This window comes from Myxocyprinus asiaticus, chromosome 21, assembly GCF_019703515.2.
Source record: "Myxocyprinus asiaticus isolate MX2 ecotype Aquarium Trade chromosome 21, UBuf_Myxa_2, whole genome shotgun sequence".
In the NCBI taxonomy this organism is placed as follows: domain Eukaryota; kingdom Metazoa; phylum Chordata; class Actinopteri; order Cypriniformes; family Catostomidae; genus Myxocyprinus; species Myxocyprinus asiaticus.
In genome coordinates, this window is record NC_059364.1 from 46358758 (window position 1) to 46382788 (window position 24031).

At 36.9% G+C, this 24031-nt stretch overlaps 2 protein-coding genes across 9 annotated transcripts in view; one reads left to right on the plus strand and one right to left on the minus strand.

The window, feature by feature from the left end:
• Positions 1-2030: 2030 nt before the first annotated feature.
• Positions 2031-16594, minus strand: LOC127411743 (F-box only protein 9). Of its 4 annotated transcripts, none has more exons than XM_051647476.1 (14): positions 16428-16587; positions 16039-16174; positions 15804-15919; positions 13908-14027; positions 13712-13769; positions 13511-13610; positions 9922-10052; positions 9733-9847; positions 9482-9600; positions 9309-9399; positions 8618-8713; positions 8404-8497; positions 3101-3255; positions 2031-2921 (listed from the first exon to the last, which is right to left on the minus strand). In XM_051647476.1, the coding sequence occupies exons 4-14, from the start codon at positions 14025-14027 to the stop codon at positions 2813-2815; spliced, it is 1188 nt and encodes a 395-aa protein (XP_051503436.1). In that variant the 5' UTR covers positions 15804-15919; positions 16039-16174; positions 16428-16587; the 3' UTR covers positions 2031-2812. The 4 variants fall into 4 exon arrangements, 3 of the variants coding, with proteins under 3 accessions (XP_051503436.1, XP_051503435.1, XP_051503434.1); XM_051647475.1 differs by having other exon boundaries at positions 15845-15919; positions 16428-16585; XM_051647474.1 differs by lacking the exon at positions 16039-16174 and having other exon boundaries at positions 15845-15919; positions 16428-16594.
• A 698-nt stretch (positions 16595-17292) lies between these two features.
• The window catches only part of LOC127411718 (brefeldin A-inhibited guanine nucleotide-exchange protein 3-like), a 154935-nt gene continuing 148196 nt past the window's right edge, over positions 17293-24031 (plus strand). For 2 of the 5 annotated variants that reach the window (XR_007892330.1, XM_051647414.1), the window contains exons 1-2: positions 17293-17866; positions 22399-22454. Coding sequence is in view for 1 of the 5 variants with exons in the window: in XM_051647414.1 (XP_051503374.1) it covers positions 17782-17866; positions 22399-22454 (141 nt within the window). In the remaining 4 variants the exon portion in view is untranslated. Of the gene's footprint in view, positions 17867-18575; positions 22138-22398; positions 22455-24031 lie in introns of those variants that run through there. The other 3 variants (XM_051647415.1, XM_051647416.1, XM_051647417.1) reach the window with 3 other exon arrangements.

Here is a 24031-nt window from a genome sequence, read left to right on the forward strand (position 1 = left end):
CACACATTTTTTATGTAATTCAACTACAAATATTTTATATTTGTTATCTGATTACATAATGCAGATTGTATGTAATCTGTTACTACCCAACATTGCTACATTAATTAGCAAAGATAATTATATTTGTAATAAATGCATTCGGCATCAGTGTTCGTTTACTTGTCTTTTTGATTTCAGGTATTCAGAACTTACAATGTGAAGAAATTTTGCATATTAAAAGGTTTTTCAGTAACACTTTACATTAAGGTTCCATTTGTTAACATTAGTTAAAATGAACTAACTGTAAGAACCGGGGCTGTAGCAAGGTAATCTGGGCCCCCTGACTGTACATTGCTCTGGGCCCCTTTCCTATTAAAAAAAACAGTTTAGAATTTGTTGTGGCCCCTGGACCTTTGGGCCCTAGAATCGTTACCACCTTTCACCCCACTAGCTATAGTCCTGTTAGGAGCCATAATATTATTGCCTGCACCTTTTGCCTTAGCCACTAGATGGCGATGCACAGTTTGCGGAGGAGGGCGGGTTTTGCAGTCACCTGTTCACGTCATGTGATATATTCGGCACTCAGGTAGAATCAGAAAGGTAAGGGTTGTGGGAATCAGGGCCGTTTCTAGGCATCGCCTAGGGCGCCACCTGCTGGGAGGGCGCCAAAGAGGAGGCCTCTGCCACTGACCAATGAATTTCTATGAATATTCCAGTCATTCACGATTACTGAATAATCCTTTTTAAAAGTCATTTTATACAAAGAGCAATTTCTAGCCCAATAAAATACTTCAGATTATTTACATTTATATTCACTGTAGAAATTTGATTTTCATGACTTTTCCATGATACCTATTTTTTAGAGTTCCATGAATTTTCCAGGTCTTGAAATCTACTCCATGATATTTGTTTTTCCATGACCCTGGGAACCCTGAATCCTTTTTGTCAGTGTCACATAAGAAAGAATATTATTTCACTTCATAATCCCTTTTTAAATTTTATGTGACAGATCAAATTTCCTTGGAACTAAATCCCTTTAAGCTCCCAAATCTCTGAGCATGTTACAGTTGGATAATATCTGTCCTCTTCAAATGCTAGACCTGATTTCATTGTGCATCATGCATAACTGAATTCTGTGCTTTCAGTCCACTCTGTCCATGTACTACAGCTTCTGCACTTTGAAGTCAACATGAAAAGTTTTGGCAATCAAATTTATTTCCCTAATCTGGCATATTTCAGAGGGAAACAGGATATTCAATGAGAAAAAAAAAAAGAAGGTATCCACTGAGAATTGATTGGATACTGAAAAGTGGGAGTTACATACCAGAATGCACCCAGAAGACTGGAAAAAAGGGCTTTGTAACATCAGCTGAAAGGTAAAGCCATTTCACAGACAGAGAATGTTTTAAAATGTTATTAAAAGATTAAGAAAAATTGTTTTTACCCCCTCTTTGGAATAAAGTACAGTTATGAATTGTGCACAATCAAACATTAAGCAAATAGGGACAATTTTGTTGATGACAAAGTATCAGGCAACATTTGAGTTGGGAACTGAGAACTGATTCTCATTAAGAACCGGTTCCATTTTCTTTTCTTTTTTTTTAAGCCGGAAACAATGATTTTCGTGACTTTTGGTTCCATTAGCGGTTCTCAAAATGTGCATTTTTGAGCGCTGCGTACAGGACACCATGCTAAAACTGACAGTGTTTCCTGTGCTACCTTTCAGTGTCACTGCAACACCGCTACTAAATCAGCAGCACGAAACATACAGCACAACCAGTGTAGCCCAATTCCCGAACAAATGAATCAAATGAGCCGGTTCTTTTGAATCTACAGCACGAAACATACAGCCCGATTCCCAAACGAATGACTCTTTTGAGTCGGCTCTTTTAAATCTACACTGCAAAATATACAGCGCTGCTTTCTGGAGAAAAAAAAAAAAAAACTTTATTAATCAGTTCTTTTGTATCTACACTGCAAAACATCCCATGCTATCCCCTGAACGAATGACTCTTATCAGCTAGTGAATCAAAAACTTACTGAAACCGCAAGTCATTCATTTCGTAGTTTATTTTGTATGACTTGAAATGAACCAATAATTTTTAGTGTTATGTGTACTTATGACTTGTGAGACATAAATCAGAGTAATTAAAGATACACAATTTAAGTTTTGGTGTTTTAAATTAACGAATGAATGATCTTAATTAAAAAGTCCATGTAAAAACACATTTTGTAAGAATCTGTTCTGTGAAAATACGAAATGATCTCACTGTTTGGCAACAGACTGCTGAGGGCAGTAAATCCGAAAAGAATTGCATTTCCTCAAAAGTACTAAAAAATTGTTAGTGCAACAGTTAAGGAACCAGAATCGTTAAGAGGAATCGGAACCGTTAGCATTAAATTCCTTATGATTCCTATCCTTAGGCAACATCATTTACATAGGCCCACATAAAAAATAAAATAAAAAACCATCAAAAGACAATACAGCTCATTTATTTGGCTGTTCCAGTTGTCAGTAGACATATGCTCTCACTGAAATTCACAAAGTGAACATTCATTACAGCTGTAAAGAGAACAAAATGCCATGTCTTTAATCTTCATTACAGAAAATCTAATATATATATTGCATCTTTGTTTTTAACATGCTATTTATGAAAACAAAACGCAATGCTTGTAGCTGCAGTTAAGACTGTAGGATTCTAAAAATGTCACAGCACTCTTGTACATTCATAAGAAACAGTGCGGAGCTGGAAGCAGTAAGGAGAGCGCACGGACGTGGCAGTGAGGTGAAAACCTTGAGGGTCCAGGTTCTGCATGCATCGCTCAGGTCATCCTACAATGGACGCTCGGAAAAGGCTGTGTAGCTTTTCACTCGAGCAAAAAACAGAGGCGTGTACATTTTGTCCACATCAAATGCTGTTACAACGGTCTCTCCAGTTGATCTGGGTGAGGAGAAGGAAATGAAAAGAATAAGTGGAGACCACAGTATGTTCATCACACAAAGCTATCGTATATCTTTAGAAGACTCGTAATATAGCGCACAAGTTATAATGATAACTTTAATAATTCAGTGTAATTCAAACGCATTATATCTAGTGTGAAATGTAGATAGGTGAGACACCTGTAGGTGATATGGCAGGAATGGTGGATCCACACCAGCTTGTTGAAGCGCTGACGCCCTCCAGAGGACAACTGAAGTCCTACATGGAAGGAGCGATCTGCGTCAGATGCCGGGGTCCGCCTGCAGAACCGGCTCCGCTGGTATTCTGCCACCTTCTGTTCAAAGATCACAATCACATAATTTACTGCAAATAAAAGAGTAAACTACTAAAGCGCCACAGTAGAGGTCTGCACGGGAGTAAAGTTGAAAACTAAACCCAACCTGAATGCGAAGTTGAACTTCTTCAGAATGTTGAATCTTTGTGACATCTGCGCTTAATAAAAACTAGATGCAGTTGAATGACTGAAACAGAACAAAGTTTTTTTTTATTTTTTATTATTAATTATTATTAAATTTCTTTTTAAATTAATATGGTCTAAAAATGCGGTGGTCCTGTATGACAGAGAAAAACAACAAGATTCGACGCAATGATCAAAGACATCCGTCCAACATGTGTTAACATTTGAAAAAATTGAAAAACATTGCAGGCACATGCAAAAACAAGTTCGGCGTAAACAGACCCTATCTCGTACAGTGGCAAGAAAAAGTTTACATGAATTGGTTGTAAAATGTGATCTCATCTTCATCAAAGTCACAAGTATAGACAAACACAATGTCTTTATTGAACACATTCCATTAAACATTCACAGTACTGTGGAAAAAGTAAGTGAACCCTTGGATTTAATAACTGGTCGATCGTCCTTTGGCAGCAATGATCTCAACAAAAAATGTCCAGTAGTTGTGGATTAAACCTGCACAATGTTCAGAAGGAATTTTGGACCATTCTTCCTTACAGAACTGCTTCAGCTCAGCCATATTCTTAGGATGTCTGGTGTGAACGGCTCTCTTGAGGTCATTCCGAATCATTTCTATTGGGTTAAGGTCTGGGCTCTGACTGGGGCACTCCAAAAGGTGGATTTTCTTTTTTTGAAGCCACTCTGTAGTGGATTTACTTCAATGTTTAGGGTCATTGTCCTGCTGCATCACCCAACTTCTACTGAGCTTCAGCTGGTGCACAGCAACCCTGACGATATCCTGTAGGATATCTTGATAAATTGGGAATTCATTTTTCCCTCGATGATGGCAAGCGGTTCAGGCCCCGAAGCAGCAAAGCAGCTCCAAATCATGATGCTACCTCCACCGTACTTCACCGTTGGATGCCCTTTTTATGCCATACGTAGTGTTCTTCCCAAACAATTTAGCCTTAGTTTCATCAGTCCACAAAACATTTTCCCAGTAGATTTGTAGTGTCTCAATGTTTTTGTTGGAAAGCAGTGGCTTCCTTCGTGATATCCTGCCATGGACACAATGCCTGTTTAATGTTTTCAGTATAGTAGATTCATGAACAGAGATGTTAACCAGTTCCAATGATTCCTTCAAGTCTTAAGCTGTCACTCTGGGGTTCTTTTTTTTACCTAATTGAGCATTCTGCGGTGTGCCCTTTGAGTCATCTTGGCTGGACAGCCACTTCTAGGGAGAGTATCCACAGTACTAAATCGTATCCATTTATAGACGATTTGTCTAACTGTGGACAGATGAATATCTAAACTCTTTGAGATAACTTTGTAACTGTACAGTGTATGTTATTATTTGTATACTGTTGAGTGTAATTATGTGTATATCAGACGTTTAAATTGTGTTGTGTTAATTTAATGTTATTGTAAATTGGTATATGTCTCATCACTGTCATGACTGCGATGTTGATCGGAACTGCACCCAAGAATTTCACACACCATTGCACTTGTGTATATGGCTGTGTGACAATAAAGTGATTTGATTTGATTTGATTTTAACCCTTTCCAGCTTTATGCAAAGCAACAATTTTTGATCGTAGGTCTTCTGAGATCACTTTTTTGCAAGGCATGGTCCACGTCAGCAGATGCTTCTTGTGAATAGCAAACTCAAAATGTTTAAGTGCTTTTTATAAGTCAAAGTAGCTCTAACCCACACCTCCAATATCGTTTCATTAATTGGATGCCAGGTTTGCCAACTCCTGATTTTAATTAGCTTTTGTTGATGCCATTAGCCTAAGGGTTCATATACTTTTTCCAACCTACACTGTGAATGTTTGAATTATGTATTCAATATGTACAAGAACAATACAATACTTTGTGTTATTAGTTAAAACAGATTCTGTTTGTTCATTATTGTAACTTAGATGAAAATCAAACCAGATTTTAAGACAAATTGAAACATAAATGCAGGTAATTCCAAAGGGTTCACATGCTTTTTCTTGCCACTGTACGTGTCTAAGTGCGTGAAACAAGCTATGATAAAATTCAGAAATTATTTTTTAATTTAAATAAATGTAGCCTATATTATATTGACTGCTTTATTAATTACAAACCTGAACCTAAGTCGAACTCGAAGTTATACTTGGAAAAACTGACCCAAACCCGGCCCGAAACCCAACAGTTTGTAGGGTCCCATCTGGGAAGGGTAGCAGACCTCTATGCCACAGTGCCCACCACTTTTATAGTGGTCTTGGTTCCAGAAGTATTTTTTTCCATTAATTTTCACCATAGGGATTTAAAAAAAACAAAAAACAAAAACAAAAACAAAAAAAGTATATGAAAACCAAACATTAAGACAATGATCCAAGACTGTGTACTTAAATTCTTCCATGAGGCAATAAACCCAAATTCCATGAAGCATTGCAAATGATGTAATTAAATCAAAAATATTTTATTGTAAAACTATTAATTTAAAGTCATTTGTTAAAAGTATTAAATGAATATATACGTGAATATAAATATCGATTTCCCGATGCATTGTGATCTTCATTTGAACGATCTCAATATCGATTCTTAAATCCCAAGATCGATCTTTTACTCAATGCGCAACCCCCTACTACAATGAGAGTATGGAGAGATGCATTTGCAACCTCATTTTGTGCTACGTGACTAAAAATGAATGACTAATGGCAGCCAGAAGTTTGGAATAATGTACAGATTTTGCTCTTATGGAAAGAAATGTATACTTTTATTCACCAAAGTAGCATCCAACTGATCACAATATATAGTCAGGACATTAATAACATGAAAAATTACTATTACAATTTGAAAAACAAATTCAGAACTTCTTAAACTACTTCAGAGTTCTCATCAAAAAATCCTCCACATGCAGCAATGACAGCTTTGCAGATCCTTGGCATTCTAGCTGTCAGTTTGTCCAGATACTCAGGTGACATTTCCCCCTACGCTTCCTGTAGCACTTGCCATAGATGTGGCTGTCTTGTCGGGCATTTCTCACGCACCTTACAGTCTAGCTGATCCCACAAAAGCTCAATGGGGTTAAGATCCATAACACTCTTTTCCAGTTATCTGTTGTCCAGTGTCTGTTTCTTTGCCCACTCTAACCTTTTCTTTTTGTTTTTCTGTTTCAAAAGTGTTTTTTTTTTTTGTTTGTTTTTTGCAATTCTTCCCATAAGTCCTGCACCACTGAGTCTTCTCTTTACTGTTGTACATGAAACTGGTGTTGAGTGGGTAGAATTCAATGAAGCTGTCAGCTGAGGACATGTGAGGCGTCTATTTCTCAAACTAGAGACTCTGATGTACTTATCCTCTTGTTTAGTTGTACATCTGGCCTTCCACATCTCTTTGTGTCCTTGTTAGAGCCAGTTTTCCTTTATCTTTGAAGACTGTAGTGTACACCTTTGTATGAAATCTTCAGTTTTTTTGGCAATTTCAAGTATTGTATAGCCTTCATTCCTCAAAACAATGATTGACTGATGAGTTTCTAGAGAAAGCTGTTTCTTTTTTGCCATTTTTGACCTAATATTGACCTTAAGACATGCCAGTCTATTGCATACTGTGGCAACTCAAAAACAAACACAAAGACAATGTTAAGCTTCATTTAATGAACCAAATAGCTTTCACCTGTGTTTGATATAATGGAAAGTGATTTTCTAGTATCAAATGATCAATTTATCATGATTACTCAAGGATAAGGTGTTGGAGTGATGGCTGCTGGAAATGGGGCCTGTCTAGATTTGATTAAAAATGACTTTTTTTTCAAATAATGAAGGTGTTGTTTTTTACATCAGTAATGTCCTGACTATACTTTGTGATCAGTTGAATGCCACTTTGGTGAATTAAAGTACCAATTTCTTTCCAAAACAGCTAAATCTGTACATTATTCCATAATTTTGGCTGCAAGTGTATTTATTTGGCAACTGGCTGATACATGTTAAGATTTCACTAACCAGTGATTGTGTAGTATAGTGGAGTATTCAGCAGCGAGATCCTTTCACCGTGTGTTGAGAGTTATGAGTTAAGTTGTTCCGTGTCCAAAGACGAGATCCTCACAACCGATTTGTCATTAAATAATGTATCTTTTAATACCCTTTCTGTTGTTTACAGTTAGATGTTGATAAACAGCACAGATGAGATAAAGTCTCTCTTGTTAAAATGCGCTCATCTACAAACTCTCTTTACAGAAATGTCAGGTTTCTTTAAAGAGACAGTACCGTTTTTTGCACGTGTTCAACAAATCAGTGTAAATACCTGTAAATAGTACAAATTATGCAATTAAACAATAAACATGTAACAAAATATAATATATGCAATATATTTATTGATTGAATACATTTTGTTCATTTTTAAAAGCTAAAATGTGACCAAAATAATGAAAAATGAATAAAATATAATTAGTCAAATGTATCTTGTTAGAAGGTCCCCTGTATAATTAACATCATTAGCTGGGAGAGAATGTATTTCATATGTAAGCAAAAGGGACATTATATCTGAAATACACCCATATGAATCGATATCGAATCGAAATCAGAACAGGAATCCAATCGGAACTTGTAAATCGGAATCGGGAAATCAATACCCAGCCCTATTTATGGCATAATAATCAGATATACTGTATAAGAAATACAATATATACAAAATATATTCATGGGAGTAGGCTTTCACTGCTGATCTCTTTTGCCATGATTTGTTTACTGTGGTTTTCTAATTGGTGGATCTCTCTTCGGGATTATGGGTAATGTAGTTCTTTATTTGAATTCCGACAATTATACATGTTTTTTTTTGTGTTTTTTTTTAAATGAAGGAGAAATTACACTGATCAATGGCTTTAACAGAAGCATATATCATCACTTAACAACTTCAGAACTCATGGTGGGACTGTCTCTCTGTGGTTTGGTTAGAAATCTATTTTTCTATGGAGAAAATGAATTGGATTTTTACCCTACTGTTGCGCTCTACAAAGTACCATTGTTAAATGAAATGGCACAAACACTTAACAGGCAAACCAACCTCCTCTTTTCTTTTGGAGACAACAACATAGATTTTGGTTTGATTGTCTGTTTCCTGGGACAGCCGATAATGGCCAAACAAGATGGAATCCATCCTGTGGAAATGAAAGAACTCTCATGATTAAACTACACAAACGTGAGGTGGCCTAGACTATCAGCAAAGTCAAGTTCAAAGGTCTGTTATCTAGGCTCATGACACAGAAATTCAAACATACCTGGAGTTCTTGCTGCGCAACTTTGGAACTGTGACCAAAGGGTCCTCAGGTGTGGTCAACATCATCACCTGACCGTCAGGGAAGAAGCGGAGGTACCTGAAACAATACAATCAGTGTTAACTTCGACAACACTAAACAAGATATGTTTTGTTCAAACAGGCATCAAAAATGCAATTTTCCAAGAGCATATCCGCATATTTTTATTTTTTATTTAAAGATGTATTGATATTTTAATCGAAAATAAGACAAAAATACTCAAAAATTCTTGTTTTTCAGTTAACAGCAAAAAAACAAACCAAAAAAACCCCACATGAAATCCACTGTTCATTCTCAGTCTGAATGGACAGATCTGAATTCATAAAGTTTTGCTTGTCATTCAGGATGCAAAGCATATTTAACATCCTACAAAGTGCGCATATAGTGAACTATGTGACATTTACTATGTAGTGAATAGTAAATGAGTGCAGTTTTGGACACAGTATATGCTTGAATGTATAAAATTCCACCTGCTTATATTCTCTCATGAATTTAGCATCTGCCGTTTCTGACTTTTCTGTCTGAACAAACAAATCCGATTTAATCACAAAACTGTGATCAGTCAGTCCTAAAGAACGAATTTGAAAACCAAATCGGATTTGTGTGAAGTATGAACAAAGCCAGAGACTACAGTAGAGTGAAGGCCAAAGTTCACCTGTAGAACTCCACCTGGTGCCAAGCCCTGTAGAAACCATCAAGGGACTCTTCGCCCTGACGAATGTATGATGTTTTACTGATGTAAACACCTGCACAAAACCATGAACGCTTCATTCAACACTGTAAATGCATCATAAACCTTAGAAGACGCACATAAACTTGTGTATTTACCATCGAAGCGTACACGTGGCCTCTCTAAAAACATCTCCCTCCAGGATGAAAATGGCAGCATTTTGGTGCAGCTCCGGCCCCACACTCTCAAACAGGCTGACCGCCAAATCTCTGGGTCCCTACAAGAAGAGACCTACAACTGTATGGCAAACTAGATCTTTACATTATCTGAAGAAAACAGTGCATGGCTAGGTGGTTGCTAGTGTGTAAATTGGTTTAGTCTGGTATTTGGTGAACGTGCGAGAGCTCACCTGGCACAGATATAGAAGCCCCTGCACACCAGTGACAGCTGCTCTAAGGCTCGGAGGTCCAGGTCACATGACACCACCCAACGGAAGATATACATGAGCACCTCAAAGGGCAATGCTGTGGGCATGAAGAGAGGGAGTTTGGAGTGAGGCTGTGAAATCCAGAGACAGTCGCTGCAGTGTGAGAGTTACCTGAGATATGCACATGTGACGTGTCTGTGTCCTGCTCACACAGCTTCATGGTGCTGTCCTCCAGTGTGAGCTGCTGCTGGAAGTACGTCAGTAGATCATCAATCTCACCATTATTTACATTTTCCTCCAAACTAAAGAGAGTAGGACAATCAAATATTTATCTTATAATGGAATAAAACATGCTTAGAAAAACTCCAAATATCAAAGAGTACAGTAAAAAATGGGTAAATCTCACAAAAGAAAGAATCGTAATAAGTTGAGGAAATAAATAATAAAGAAAGTCAGTTCCCACCCTTTTTGACCAATGAATTTCCATGACTTTTCCAGTCATTTGAGATTTCTGGAAACCGATTTTTAAAAATGATTCAGACTGATTCGCTAATGAATCATTCAGACCGATTTGTGAACCAATGTCCAATTAACTTAAAATATCCTACTCAAAATAATGATTCGCTCACAAATGGCTTGTTAGCAAACCTGTAGGAACCCTGGAAAGTACATTTTAGACACATTACAGTTTTTTTTTTTTGTTTTTTTTTTGCATTACTGTGGAGGAAATGTCATTAATATTCACAATGATAATGTTACAGTGCTAAAAATGGTTTTGGTCCTAAAAATAGGCTTAATTATGCAATCAATTATGTCTTTTAAAAGAGATTTGGAAATGTTTTCATGAAACGGACCCATTATATATATATATATATAATTGAAGTCAGAAGTTTACATACACCTTAGCAAATACATTTATACTCAGTTTTTCACAATTCCTGACATTTTATCATAGAAAACATTCCCTGTCTTAGGTCAGTTAGGATCACTACTTTATTTTAAGAATGTGAAATGTCAGAATAATAGAAGAGAGAATGATTTATTTCAGCTTTTATTTCTTTCATCACATTCCCAGTGGGTCAGAAGTTTACATACACTTTGTTAGTATTTGGTAGCATTGCCTTTAAATTGTTTAACTTGGGTCAAATGTTTTGGGTAGTCTTCCACAAGCTTCTCACAATAAGTTGCTGGAATTCTGGCCCATTCCTCCAGACAGAACTGGTGTAAATGAGTCAGGTTTGTAGACCTCCTTGCTCGCACGCACTTTTCAGTTCTGCCCACAAATTTTATATCAGACTAAGGTCAGGGCTTTATGATGGCTACACCAATACCTTGACTTTGTTGTCCTTAAGCCATTTTGCCACAACTTTGGAGGTATACTTGGGGTCGTTGTCCATTTGGAAGACCCATTTGCGACCGAGCTTTAACTTCCTGGCTGATGTCATGAGATGTTGCTTCAATATATCCACATAATTTTCCTTCCTCATGATGCCATCTATTTTGTGAAGTGCACCAGTCCCTCCTGCAGCAAAACACCCCCACAACAAGATGCTGCCACCGCATGCTTCACGGTTGAGTTGGTGATCTTTGGCTTGCAAGCCTCACCCTTTTTCCTCCAAACATAACGATGATCATTATGGCCAAACAGTTCAATTATTGTTTCATCAGACCAGAGGACATTTCTCCAAAAAGTAAGATCTTTGTCCTCATGTGCACTTCAACTGTATATATATATATATATATATATATATATATATATATATATATATAGGGACCCTTTGGAATTTGCTGGTTTTCTGCATTAGTTAGTCATAAAATGTGATCTCATCTTCATCAAAATCACAAGTAAATACAACACAATGTACTTAAGCTAACAACACACAAACAATTATAATCTTTCATGTCTTTATTGAACACCCATGAAACATTCACAGTGCTGTGAAAAAAAGTAAGTGAACCCTATGATTTAATAACTGGTCGATCCTCTTTTGGCAGCAATAACCTCAATAAAGTGTTTCCAGTAGCTGCGGATTAAACCTACACAATGTTCAGAAGGAATTTTGGACCATTCTTCCTTACAGAACTGCTTCAGCTCAGCCATATTCTTAGGATGTCTGGTGTGAACGGCTCTCTTGAGGTCATTCCACAGCATCTCTATTGGGTTAAGGTCTGGGCTCTGACTGGGCCATTCCAAAAGGTGGATTTTATTTTTTTGAAGCCACTCTGTAGTGGATTTAATTAAATGTTGGGGTCATTGTCTGCTGCATCACTCAACTTCTACTGAGCTTCAGCTGGCACACATTATCCTGTAGGATATCTTCATAAACTTGGGAATTCATTTTTCCCTCGATGATGGCAAGCGGTCCAGGCCCCGAAGCAGCAAAGCAGCTCCAAATCATGAGGTTTCCTCAACCGTACTTCACCGTTGGGAGGATGTTTTCATGTTGGTATTTGGTGCTCTTTTTATGCCATATATAGTGCTGTGTGTTCTTCCCAGACAATTCAACCTTAGTTTCATCAGTCTACACAACATTTTCCCAGTAGTGTTGTGGAGTGTCAAGGTGGTCTTTGGCAAACTTCAGGCATGCAGCAAGGTTTTTGTTGGAAAGCAGCAGCTTCTTTTGTGGTGTCCTGCCATGGACACCATGGCTCTTTAATGTTTTCCATAAAGACTCATGAACAGAAATGTTAACCAGTTCCATTCAAGTCTTCAGGTGTCACTCAAGGGTTCTTTTTTTTTTTTTTTTTTTTTACCTCATTGAGCATTCTGTGGTGTGCCCTTTAAGTCATTTTGGCTGGATGGCCACTTCTAGGGAGAGTAGCCACAGTACTAAATCATCTCCATTTATAGAAAATGTGTGCAACTGTGGACAGATGAATATCTAAACTCTGTAACTCTTGTGACAACTTTGTAGCCCTTTCCAGCTTTATGCAAAGCAGAAATTCTTGATCGCAACCGATTTGTCCACGTCAGCAGATGCTTTTTGTGAATAGCAAACTCAAAATATTTGAGAGCTTTTTATAAGTCAAAGGAGCTCTAACCCACACCTCCAATCTCGTTTCATTAATTGGATGCCAGGTTTTCCAACTCCTGCCTCTAATTAGCTTTTTTTTGTCATCTTTAGCCTAGGAATTAACTTACTTTTTCCACAGCACTGTTAATGTTTAATGGGATGTGTTCAATAAAGATATGAAAGATTATAATTGTTTGTGTGTTGTCTATACTTGTGACCTTAATGAAGATGAGAAAACATTTTAAGAGCAATTAATGCAGAAAACAGCTAATTCCAAAGGGTTCTTATACTTTTTCTTGCCACTGTAAGAATATTACGTTTGGATAATGTGTGGTTCCTACACATTTTGACAGATGAATTTCCATGCATCTTGTACTACCTTTCCAGTCATTTGTCTAGACAAGGATTGTTAAAAACCATTTTTATTCAGACCACCATTTTTTTTTTTGCATAAATGTTTTACATCACAATGGCTGGATTACTAGGCAAGCAGGTTTTCAACATGAGATATTTTTAGAGCAGACCATAAATAGGAAAAACTATTTTCAAAGAAATGTTCATGTCTTTCCCAGGCCTGAAAAACACAGTAAAAAAAAAAAAAAGTTTTTCTTGACAGAGGGAAATTTTCAAAACATCATGTGACAGTCTTACTACAGACACTTTCTTCAGCATAATTTCCTGTAAAGCTGCTTTGAAACAAAATGTACTGTGAAAAGCGCTATACAAATAAAAATGACTTGACTTACTAGCTCCCACCAACACGGTCTGGATCGGGAGTTCTGCTGTAGTTGATTTTAAATTCAATGTCCGGGACCAGCAACATTGCACTCTTATAGTACTTGATGGCTGCAAATTTAAAAGGGTAAATTAATTACTCCAGTCTTTTTGTTCATGTACTTTACATAACACCCAACTGGTTGAACAAAACAAAAGCCAAAAAAAAAAACCTTTGTAAACGGCTCCATTCTGTTCTTCCTCAACAGCTTTTAAAAACAGCTCTCGGGCCTATGAGAACACATTCACAATCAAGAAAGGGATAATTAAATCACATCCTAATGTTAACAGGACAAGGTCACAACTGTCTCCGTGATCACGACTTAAAATGCAAAAGGCACACTATGAATATTCATGATGACCTCTCACCTTTTCCTCTTTAGCTATTTCCTGTTTCCTCTTCAGGTCAGCAGTCTTTGGGAGGCTTCTTCCTCCTGCGCTGGGCTGAAGCTCAGACATCCACTTTGCCCTAAACACACTGAGCTCCATCTGAAACATCAAAAATCAGATACTAAATCACTTCTCATACCACACTTATTGTTCATAAGAAATCCCACCTTTTTTGACCAATGAGTTGCCATGACTTTTTTTCAGTCGTTCATGATTACTGAATTACAATTTTTTTCTGTCAATTGATTAAAATCACATAATTTTTTCCAAAGATAATGTGTTAATACATTCTGTTTTAAGAAAACAAAAATGACAATGTGTAATTATTAGATTCGATAATTTGTGTGGATGATGTGCAAAATGTTCTTTACTCGTCTACAGCAGATTCTATATTTGAGAGAAACTTTCCTCAATCGTTGAACTAATAGCATGTGTTCATTTTGACAGCTCCAATATTGTTTTACAAATAAGTTTGGAGAAATAGTGGGGCAGATTTCAAATTGTATTTCAGGTAGAACTCCTTAGAATTAATCGCTATAACCAATTAGGCAACACCTTATTTACTTTATGACATTGCTATAACATGCACAGATGCATTGTGCACAATAAAGCAAATGTGCATTGGGTCTATACTGACCAGTGATAATATCGCAAGTAAATTGAGTTTGGATTTCATGTTGATTATAAAAATAATTTAGACTAAGAGATTGTGTGGCGGATTTCCATTCGTATGACAGGTGCCAATCCTATGTCTCCTTTTTAGTTAACAAATGTCTCTAATAAGACAAAAAAACCTGTACAATCTGTAACTGCATTTTCAGAGGGAATTTCACAAAACATAACATTCCAAATACACATATCAGCTGTGTACTTCTTACTAATTAAAAAAAAGATACTTTTTTCATATCAATAATTACATTGTTACTAGAGCAAATGTCCATTCCTGATATAAACACTTAAATTAAAACTAAAAATGCTAATTTTGGATATCTGTAATTTTATTTCAACATTTTAGATTTGGCATTCCATATTAATATATTGAAATGTGATTGGAGAGATTTAATAGGCTTTCTTACAAGTTACAATTACATTAAATTACATTTTTAATAATGAACACCAAATTACATTTATCAAAAATTATTAATTCCACTAATTGTAATTTCTGGAAGCCATGAACTGCGAAGTGAAAAAAAAATCACTAGGTGAATGATTTTTTGGTGTCTCAGTGCCTTTCTGAGCCTATGTCCTACATTTTTTTTTTATTTTGTTTTCTCTGAATTTTTTTCTCACTTAATATTTTTTATTTTACTATCTGAAATAGTTTTTGTTTGTTTTTCTCAAGAGGCAACACATAAGATATTTTTTTCTTGCTATCTAAAAATTGCCATGTAAAAAAACACCAAAAAAACAAAAAACAAACAAAAAAAACTTTTCACCTCGTGATTTTTTTTTTTTTTTTTTAACCTTGTGGTTCATGGCTCCTGTATTAATTTAATTGGTGATCAGAAATGGCATTTGCACTAGTAACTATGTAATTATTGATTTAAAAATGTAATTACTATTTGGAATTTCAACTAGTATGAAATTATACATTTCTGTAATTGCGTTTTAAACAGGACTGAATGAAAGTTGATGACATTTCTTTTTTTATTTCAAGAATGAATATTTCCGCAAGTAATGACGTCATTTTTTATATCAAGTGTTTTACTAATGTAAACCTAATTACTGATTTTAAAAAAAAAATAGTTTTTTCCTAGTAGTAATTCCATTGCTGATATCAGGAATTATCATTTTAACTAGAGCAAATTAAGATATCTATAATTAATTTCCTGTACATGATTAAATGTTGAAAGGGTTAGCGATAGTATGTCAAACCCCAAGACTTTTTCTTTTGTCTTCTTAACAGGTTCACTAACTTGCAGATTAGAATCCTCTGTATTTTCATCTTCCCCTTCTTTAACAGTGCCATCAGTATTTTGGTTGCTTTCAGCCTAGAAATGACACAAAAATTGCACACACATCACTTTAGATGAAGTGAACCAAATCTTACAAAGTCATTTGATTATAAACTATAACAAAGTCCACGTTTGGTTTGGAAAACAAGACTGACCAATCAGAGGCCAGCTCAGAGTTAGACACGCCCTGCACCACAGCAGTGAGAAATCATTGTACGGCATTTTCAAACTTCTTATTTAATGCATTTAGTTACACCTCACATTGAATAGTGATTTGCAAACATGTAAACTCTGTAAATAAGATGAAAGCAGAAATTGGCTCATGTTAATTTCAACATAAGGACATTATGCGTCAATGTAATTACATTCTGCACGTTTAACTGATTACTTAAGAATGTTTTCCTGTAAAACACTTATTTCATAATTCAGAGATGTGTGACAGGACTAGTACACGTCATAACTGCTAACAAGCTAATGTTAGCGCGTGATTAACATGCTCGCTAATCTTAAAAAAAAAAAAAAAAAAAAAACATCCTTTACTGACCATATCAGCTTATTTGTGGGGCCTCTTTTAATATAGCGTTTAAATACGTGCTTTTACGGATAATTTAGAGATCACGATCAGAGAAACGGACGACACAGCGGGCAAAGTTGCGAAATCGCCACACGGCAGCCATCACGATGAGTGTGTGACAGCGGCGCTCGCGACAAAACAACATCCGCTCTGCGAGTTCAAAATAAAAGTAATGACTTTTACATCCACAATAAAACAAAAACTCTTTACTCTTGCTACAAAATTAATTTTGTATTGGCAAATTATTGGGAAGCCTAGCTGGCATTTGCAAAATTCTATTTTCTAATTGTGTGTATATTGAATGAAATAAAATCAAGTATTACCCTAACGTTATTTTAAAATAAATATGTTTCATTTTATATTGTGGTTTGTATATTTCTTTTGGTTTTCTCGTTAAAACATCTTGTTTCACTCAGCTAGACATTTAATTGAAAAGCATAACCAGGTCTAAAAAAAAAATAAAAAAAAAACAAAACATGACAACAACTTTACATTAATTTGCTTTGTTAGATCAGTTTGATAATTTCCCATAATCTTTATAAAATAAGTTTTAACAGTTTAAATGTTGATTTTACTGGTAACTGCCCGTGTTTTCGCTAATCACACGGATGATTCAAACAGGGTGTTGAGGTCCTTCTTTTTTGTATAGTTTTATTAAATTGGCTAATAAAGAATTTGAGAGTTCGTAAAATAAAATGACAATAAAGTCTCTGAACAGAATGCAGCAATCATTACAACTCAAAAGTCAGCTGCATTTATTTCCTAGAAATCCAGCGCCGCTATTTTTCCAAATCCACAGCTTCCTTCCCAAAATGACGGAAATATCATCTTTATCCTACTATGGCGAAAGCCTACCACAAGAATTTTAATTAGCTCTCGTAACTGTTGCTCGGTAACCCTCCAATAGAACAGACGGAACTCGTAAATATTCATTACCTAATGCTGACGTTGTATCGTTACCTTGCAACTGCGAAAGGCGTGGCTTATGATTATTAAGTACAAATCCTTCGCCATGTTAGGGTTCGTAAATGATTTCGCGGACGGGAAGTAGCTGGCTCAGGGGGTGCGCACCCACCTTACAAATCACTAGAATTTCATGTAAACCCACTAGACCCTGAATGTTAACTTTATTTCGCTGGAAGAGTATTTCTTTATGCAATGATACTAAACAGTGTCCTCCACGCATCTAATAACAACTGACGCGCAGTGTGACGTAGTCTATCACTTGTGTTTAAGTGAATCATCTTTAATGTAGAGATGCTGAGCCTGAGGCACGAGGCCTGAAACCACCATTTATTACATTTTTTAAGTTATCTTCAACGCAATGGAGGAGATTTTACGAAAGATTCAGAAGGAGGCATCGGGCAACAAAAACAAAGAAATTCGGGACGCGTGCAGTGTCGCCTGCGGTAAGATGCACCTGTCCATCTATTAGGAATGAACGAAATGCGTATACAGGGACATTGACATGAGTCCAGTATATTAAGCCAAATATTCATAATGTCTTCAAAGAACAACAGCTCTATACAGTCAGATCACATGTATGCCCGCCTCTCACGGATGTTTATTTAGTGCAATTAACATTGTATGCTACATTAAATAGCAGAACAACATTAAGAATGAAATTAGAACACGTAATGCTTGCATGCAGTAGAGTATGTTTAGTGTAACATTTATTTGAGCTGTACTTTAGTAAATGGTTTGGTCTCTGTATTTTCAAAATAAACGCTTCACTAACAAAAAAACTACCAAAAAGTATGTTTTTATTTTTTATTTTATTTTATTTTTTTGGATATGCACTGTTGTAGAACTGTTGAGGTACATTGGCGTGTCGAGTAAATACAGTAGGTTTGATACCATGAATATGGTAATCATTCAGTAATATGATATTACCATCTGGGCATGGATGCATTCTTGAATTTTTTGCTAATAATAAAGGGTTGGTAGTTTTTCTATACCTAAGCTGTTTACTTTCAGGATGATAAAGGCATATTATAAATAATACAGAATATGTATGTGTATGTACGCTAGCAGCCAAAAGTTTGGAATAATGTACAGATTTTGCGGTTTCGGAAGGAAATTGGTACTTTAATTCACCAAAGTGGCATTCAGCTGATCACAAAGTATAGTCAGGACATTACTGATGTAAAAAAACAACACCTTCATTATTTGAAAAAAAGTCATTTTGATCAAATCTAGACAGGCCCCATTTCCAGCAGCCATCAGCCCAACACCTTATCCTTGAGTAATCATGCTTAATTGATCATTTAGTATTAGAAAATCACTTGCCATTATATCAAACACAGGTGAAAGCTATTTGGTTCATTAAATGTGCTAAATGTAATATTTGAAAATCATAAAATGACCATAATATGTCATTAGAGAATTAGGAAACATGCTAAGTTGAAATACTGGCTTCTACAATAACAATGCTACAGCCAGTATATTCTACTTTCAAGTTTCCATTCTGGGCTGGAATTTCTGTGTATGTTTTGGACTGTGTGATCCCACCCACTGCCCACTCACCAATAGTATTTCGACCCGGCCGGGTTGCCAGATTTGAACAAGTTTGCAGGCAAACACTGCGTGCTGCAACCATGGAAGCCAGCAAACGAACTGGATCAGAGATAACAGATTCCACCTGACCTAAAAAGCCATCCATCTAAACACCACCATGACCAGAGGCGTAGTAAAACAAGGAAAAATATTGGAGATGCCTTTGGAAGATGGAGACAGCTTAAAGGCCAGAAATCCTTTAAAATGGATGCTGAGTTGGCTAATTTGCGTGTCAACATTCTGGCAACCCGCATGAGCTTCGAGTCTGGGGTGGGGCAGACACCTCTCCAATATTTTGAATTTGGACTGCAGTACCCATTTCAAACGTTTGTTGTCAATCTTATATATAGCACCTTTAAATGAAGCTTAACATTCTTGTCTTTGTGTTTGTTTTTGAGTTTCCAAAGTATGCAATAGACTGGCATGTCTCAAGGTCAATATTAGGTAAAAAATGGCAAAAAAAAAAAAAAAAAAAAGAAACAGCTTTCTCTAGAAACTCATCAGTCAATCATTGTTTTGTGGAATGAAGGCTATACAATGCTTGAAATTGCCAAAAAAAAAAACAACCTGAATATTTCATACAATGTTGTATACTACAGTCTTCAAAGACAAAGGACAACTGGCTCTAACAAGGACAGAAGGAGATGTGGAAGGCCAGATTTACAACTAAACAACAGGATAAGTACATCAGAGTCTCTAGTTTGAGAAATAGACACCTCACATGTCCTCAGCTGACAGCTTCATTGAATTCTACCCACTCAACACCAGTTTCATGTACAACAGTAAAGAGAAGACTCAGTGGTGCAGGCCTTATGGGAAGAATTGCAAAGAAAAAGCCACTTTTGAAACAAAAAACAAAAAAAGGTTAGAATGGGCAAAGAAACACAGACATTGGACAACAGATAATTGGAAAAGAGGGTTATGGATCAAAATCAAATCAAATCACTTTTATTGTCATACAACCATATACACAAGTGCAACAGTGGGTGAAATTCTTGGGTGCAGTTCCGAGCAACATAATAGTCGTGACAGTGATGAGACATATACCAATTTACAATAAACATCAGATTTACACAACACAATTTAAAGTCTATTATACACATAATTACACACAACACAATATACAAATAATAACATACACTGTACAGTATACAATACACACAATATAGATACACATTATTCAATAAAAAAAAATATATGTAGTATATATAAAATGTACAGTAGGTTGTATTGTACTGTATTGACATTCAGGCTGTCGGTTGCCAGTGTGTTGTTAAGCGAATATAATTTATGACTGTCCAGTGTGAGATTAATAAAGTGCAGTGCTGATGTATTTTGATCATGAGAGATCAAGAGTTTAAATGTCTGATTGCTTGGGTGAAGAAGCTGTCATGGAGTCGGCTGGTGCGGGTCCTGATGCTGCGATACCGCCTGCCTGATGGTAGCAGTGAGAATAGCCCATGGCTCGGGTGGCTGGAGTCTCTGATGATCCTCCGAGCTTTTTTCACACACCGCCTGGTATATATGTCCTGGAGGGAGGGAAGCTCACCTCCGATGATGTGTCTGGCAGTTCACACCACCCTTTGCAGGGCTTTGTGGCTGTGGGCGGTGCTATTTCCGTACCAGGCAGTGATGCAGCCAGTCAGGATGCTCTCTACAGTGCAGGTGTAGAACCATGTGAGGATGTGGCGGTTTCCAAACTTCCTCAGCTGTCTCAGGAAGAAGAGGATCTTAACCCCATTGAGCTTTTGTGGGATCAGCTAGACTGTAAGGTGCGTAAGAAGTGCCCAACAAGACAGCCACATCTATGGCAAGTGCTACAGGAAGCGTGGGGTGAAATGTCACCTGAGTATCTGGACAAACTCACAGCTAGAATGCCAAGGATCTGCAAAGCTGTCATTGCTGCACGTAGAGGATTTTTTGATGAGAAAGCTTTGAAGTAGTTTAAGAAGTTCTGAAATTTTCTTTTTCAAATTGTAATAGTAATTTTTCATGTTATTAATGTCCTGACTATATATTGTGTTCAGGTGAATGGCACTTTGGTGAATAAAAGTACCAATTTCTTTCCATAAGATCAAAATCTGTACATTATTCCAAACCTTTGGCCGCCAGTGTATACCTATAGGTATTTTGAAAATATAATGTATTTATAGTTACAGATTTACTAGGCTTGTTTTATTGAGATTTATGTTGGCTGTTCTGCTGTCTAAACAGATGAGGGGTTCAAAACTGATGTCCTGTGTAACTGCTGTACTGTTTCACAGGATCAATGCTGTTCAGATGAAAGTATTTAGCAGTCCTCACTCTATTGAAATGGGTTTGTTTCAAAAACTGTGAATCATAAGGAATATATGGATTTCTATGAAGAATGTAGGCATGAGTTGCTCAAAGTTGTGAACATTGTTTTATGGATGTGAAAGGTGCACTCAGTAACTTTGCTTGTGTCATCTAGGACTTGCAGTGACACCTATTGGCATGGATACAGCATCATTCAAATTCAATAGTTTTCAGTTTCAGATGCCATTGTAGAAATTTAGTATTCACAGTCAGCCATGATTATTTTAATAAATGAGTGAAAGTGTCAAATAACAGGACTGTTACTGAGATTAAGCGAGTAGTATTCAACTGGTCATGTGATAGTATCATGGCAGCCCCCATGTGTGGACCCTCTCCATGTAAAATAATACAGCTTTTATAAGGTTACTGATATGACTGGATTCTTCATTTCATGTGAGTGCTCATGATTTTATATATATATGTATATGTATATGTTTCAAAATAACAATTAATTTCTTTTGGATAAAAACCTGTGTGTGTGTGTGTGTGTGTGTGTGTGGATTTTATCCCCTTTTTCTCGCCAATTTGGCATGCCCACTTCCCAGTGCACTCTGATTCCTCTTGGTGGCGCAGTGACTCACCTCGATCTGGGTGGCGGAGGACAAATCTCAGTTACCTCCGCTTCTGAGACAGTCAGGCTGCGCATCTTATCACGCGGCTTGCTGAGCACGTTACCGCGGAGACGTAGCATGTGTGGAGGTTCACACTATTTACTGTGGCATCCACGCACAACTCGCCACGCACCCTACCGAGAGTGAGAACCCAACTAATAGCGACCTTGAGGAAGGTAACCCACGTGACTCTACCCACCCTAGCAATCGGGCCAATTGGTTGCTTTGGAAGCCTGGCTGGAGTCACTCAGCACGCCCTGGATTCAAACTCATGACTCCAGGGGTGGTAGCGTCTTTGCTTGCAGGCCCCAAAAAAAGCTTTTTAATAAGGAAAAAAATTACTGATTGCACCTTTAATTTGTTTGTACTTTGAATCTGTTCATTGTATGTCTGTTTTCTAATGTGGCTATTTTTTTTTCTTCTTTGCTGTTGTGCAGAAACCCTTGGGGCTCAAAATGGATCGGTTAAAATCACACCATCTAAACTCAGGCAGGTGTTTTAATTACATTTACAATATGTCCATATTTGTATTTCACTGGCATACTTTCTCACATTATCTTCGTGATCCTTAGAGACATAATGTGAAACAAGCACATTCATTAAGTTTTACAGTTGCAAAAGCATTTCTTATTTATAAACCTTCAGTTGGCACACACTCTGTGACAATGCACAAAGTACAGTATTTGAAGGTGCTTTAAGCAATTTTAGCCATTCTAATTCCAGGACTGATACTGAGCCGTTGAATTAGCAACGCCCCCTTTTTTTCCAAAACTCTGGATTCTAAAGATACCAAATGAGCTTTATTGAGGCCGACAACGAGCAGAAGCGGTTGTCAAAAACAACAGCAGCAAAATAGCACCCTCAACTGACAACTGTTATTATCAACATGGCATAAAAATGGCATTAAGTCTCAATAATTCGCTGCAAATACAATACTATGAGAACACTCAAAATTATTGACAGGCAGAAAGTGTCAGAGACCGTGGCCCGCGGACACATTTTTGTTTGCTGTTTACAGAGTCTAGTGTGGTCACAGAGACCGGTGAGATAACTCACAACATTTATTTCATTAATATCTTTCAGGGTGTAAGGCCATTTTTTACATACTTTCCATTAAAAAAAATGTCACTTACAGCACCTTTAGCATTTCATGGCTAGACCTTTGAAATGGGTTGGTGTAGTAGCTACATATACTTTATCGGTGTCATGGCATAAGGAATACAATTTTCCATGATCTTTTGACAAATAAGGCCCCGTTTCAACCTGGTATAAAGATGCATTTCGGGTGATCCGATTACATGTGGTCAGTTCTAAATACAGGTCTAAACGGAGTCTAAAACGTTTTGTGATCGGATCACAGAAACCACATATGAATGTTGTCAAAAACACATGTGACCACATCACATTTGAGGTGTAAATGCTAATCCATCCTGTATGTGTCCCGGCAGCAGTGAAGCACCGGATTACCCTCACCCTGTCAGTCAACTGGTGTGCTAAAACAAGTGTTTAAACTTTGCCGTTTAAAACATTTTTTTTTCTTGATTTAACTTTTCTGACTTTGTGCTTTAATATCATGCAGTAACACACAGACATAGTGATTGATGTATGTCGTCCTGAAACTGAGACCCTTCTCTCCAAATCCAAATGGGTGTAAACAGCCATGTGTCTCACCCGTCCACATGTGATCGCATCTTAATACCAGGTGGAAACAGGGCCTAAGAGGTCATTGTCTTATAAAAACACATTGTAAGTTTCAGAACTCAAAACTTTCTCCTCACTGCCAAGCTGCAAAATGACTCGTTCTCTACTTCCTCCGCATTGTGATGTCACAGCGTGGTAGACATTTGCATCTGACTGCCTCCACAAGAACACATCAACAGCTTATTTACCTTATCACTTCCATAGCCCGCCCAGCAGCGGTGAGCATTGAGATGGCAAATAGAGAGCAGTCAGTCAAGAGCAGCATCATAAGAGTGGCCATTTACTGTCAAGTCTTACAGGAGAAGCAGCACAAAAACCGAGCATTTTTGACAGAGATTCAGAATGAGCATGGAAAATTCTCATGTTTTA

Bases quoted from the DNA above. Each gene is read 5' to 3' on its own strand.
- LOC127411743 (XM_051647474.1), bottom strand. The intron at 13,770-13,907 runs GTGAGAGGTCAT...GTGTTCTCATAG, and splicing joins AAATAGCTAAAGAGGAAAAG to GCCCGAGAGCTGTTTTTAAA. The intron at 2,922-3,100 runs GTGTCTCACCTA...CTCCTCACCCAG, and splicing joins TCCTGCCATATCACCTACAG to ATCAACTGGAGAGACCGTTG.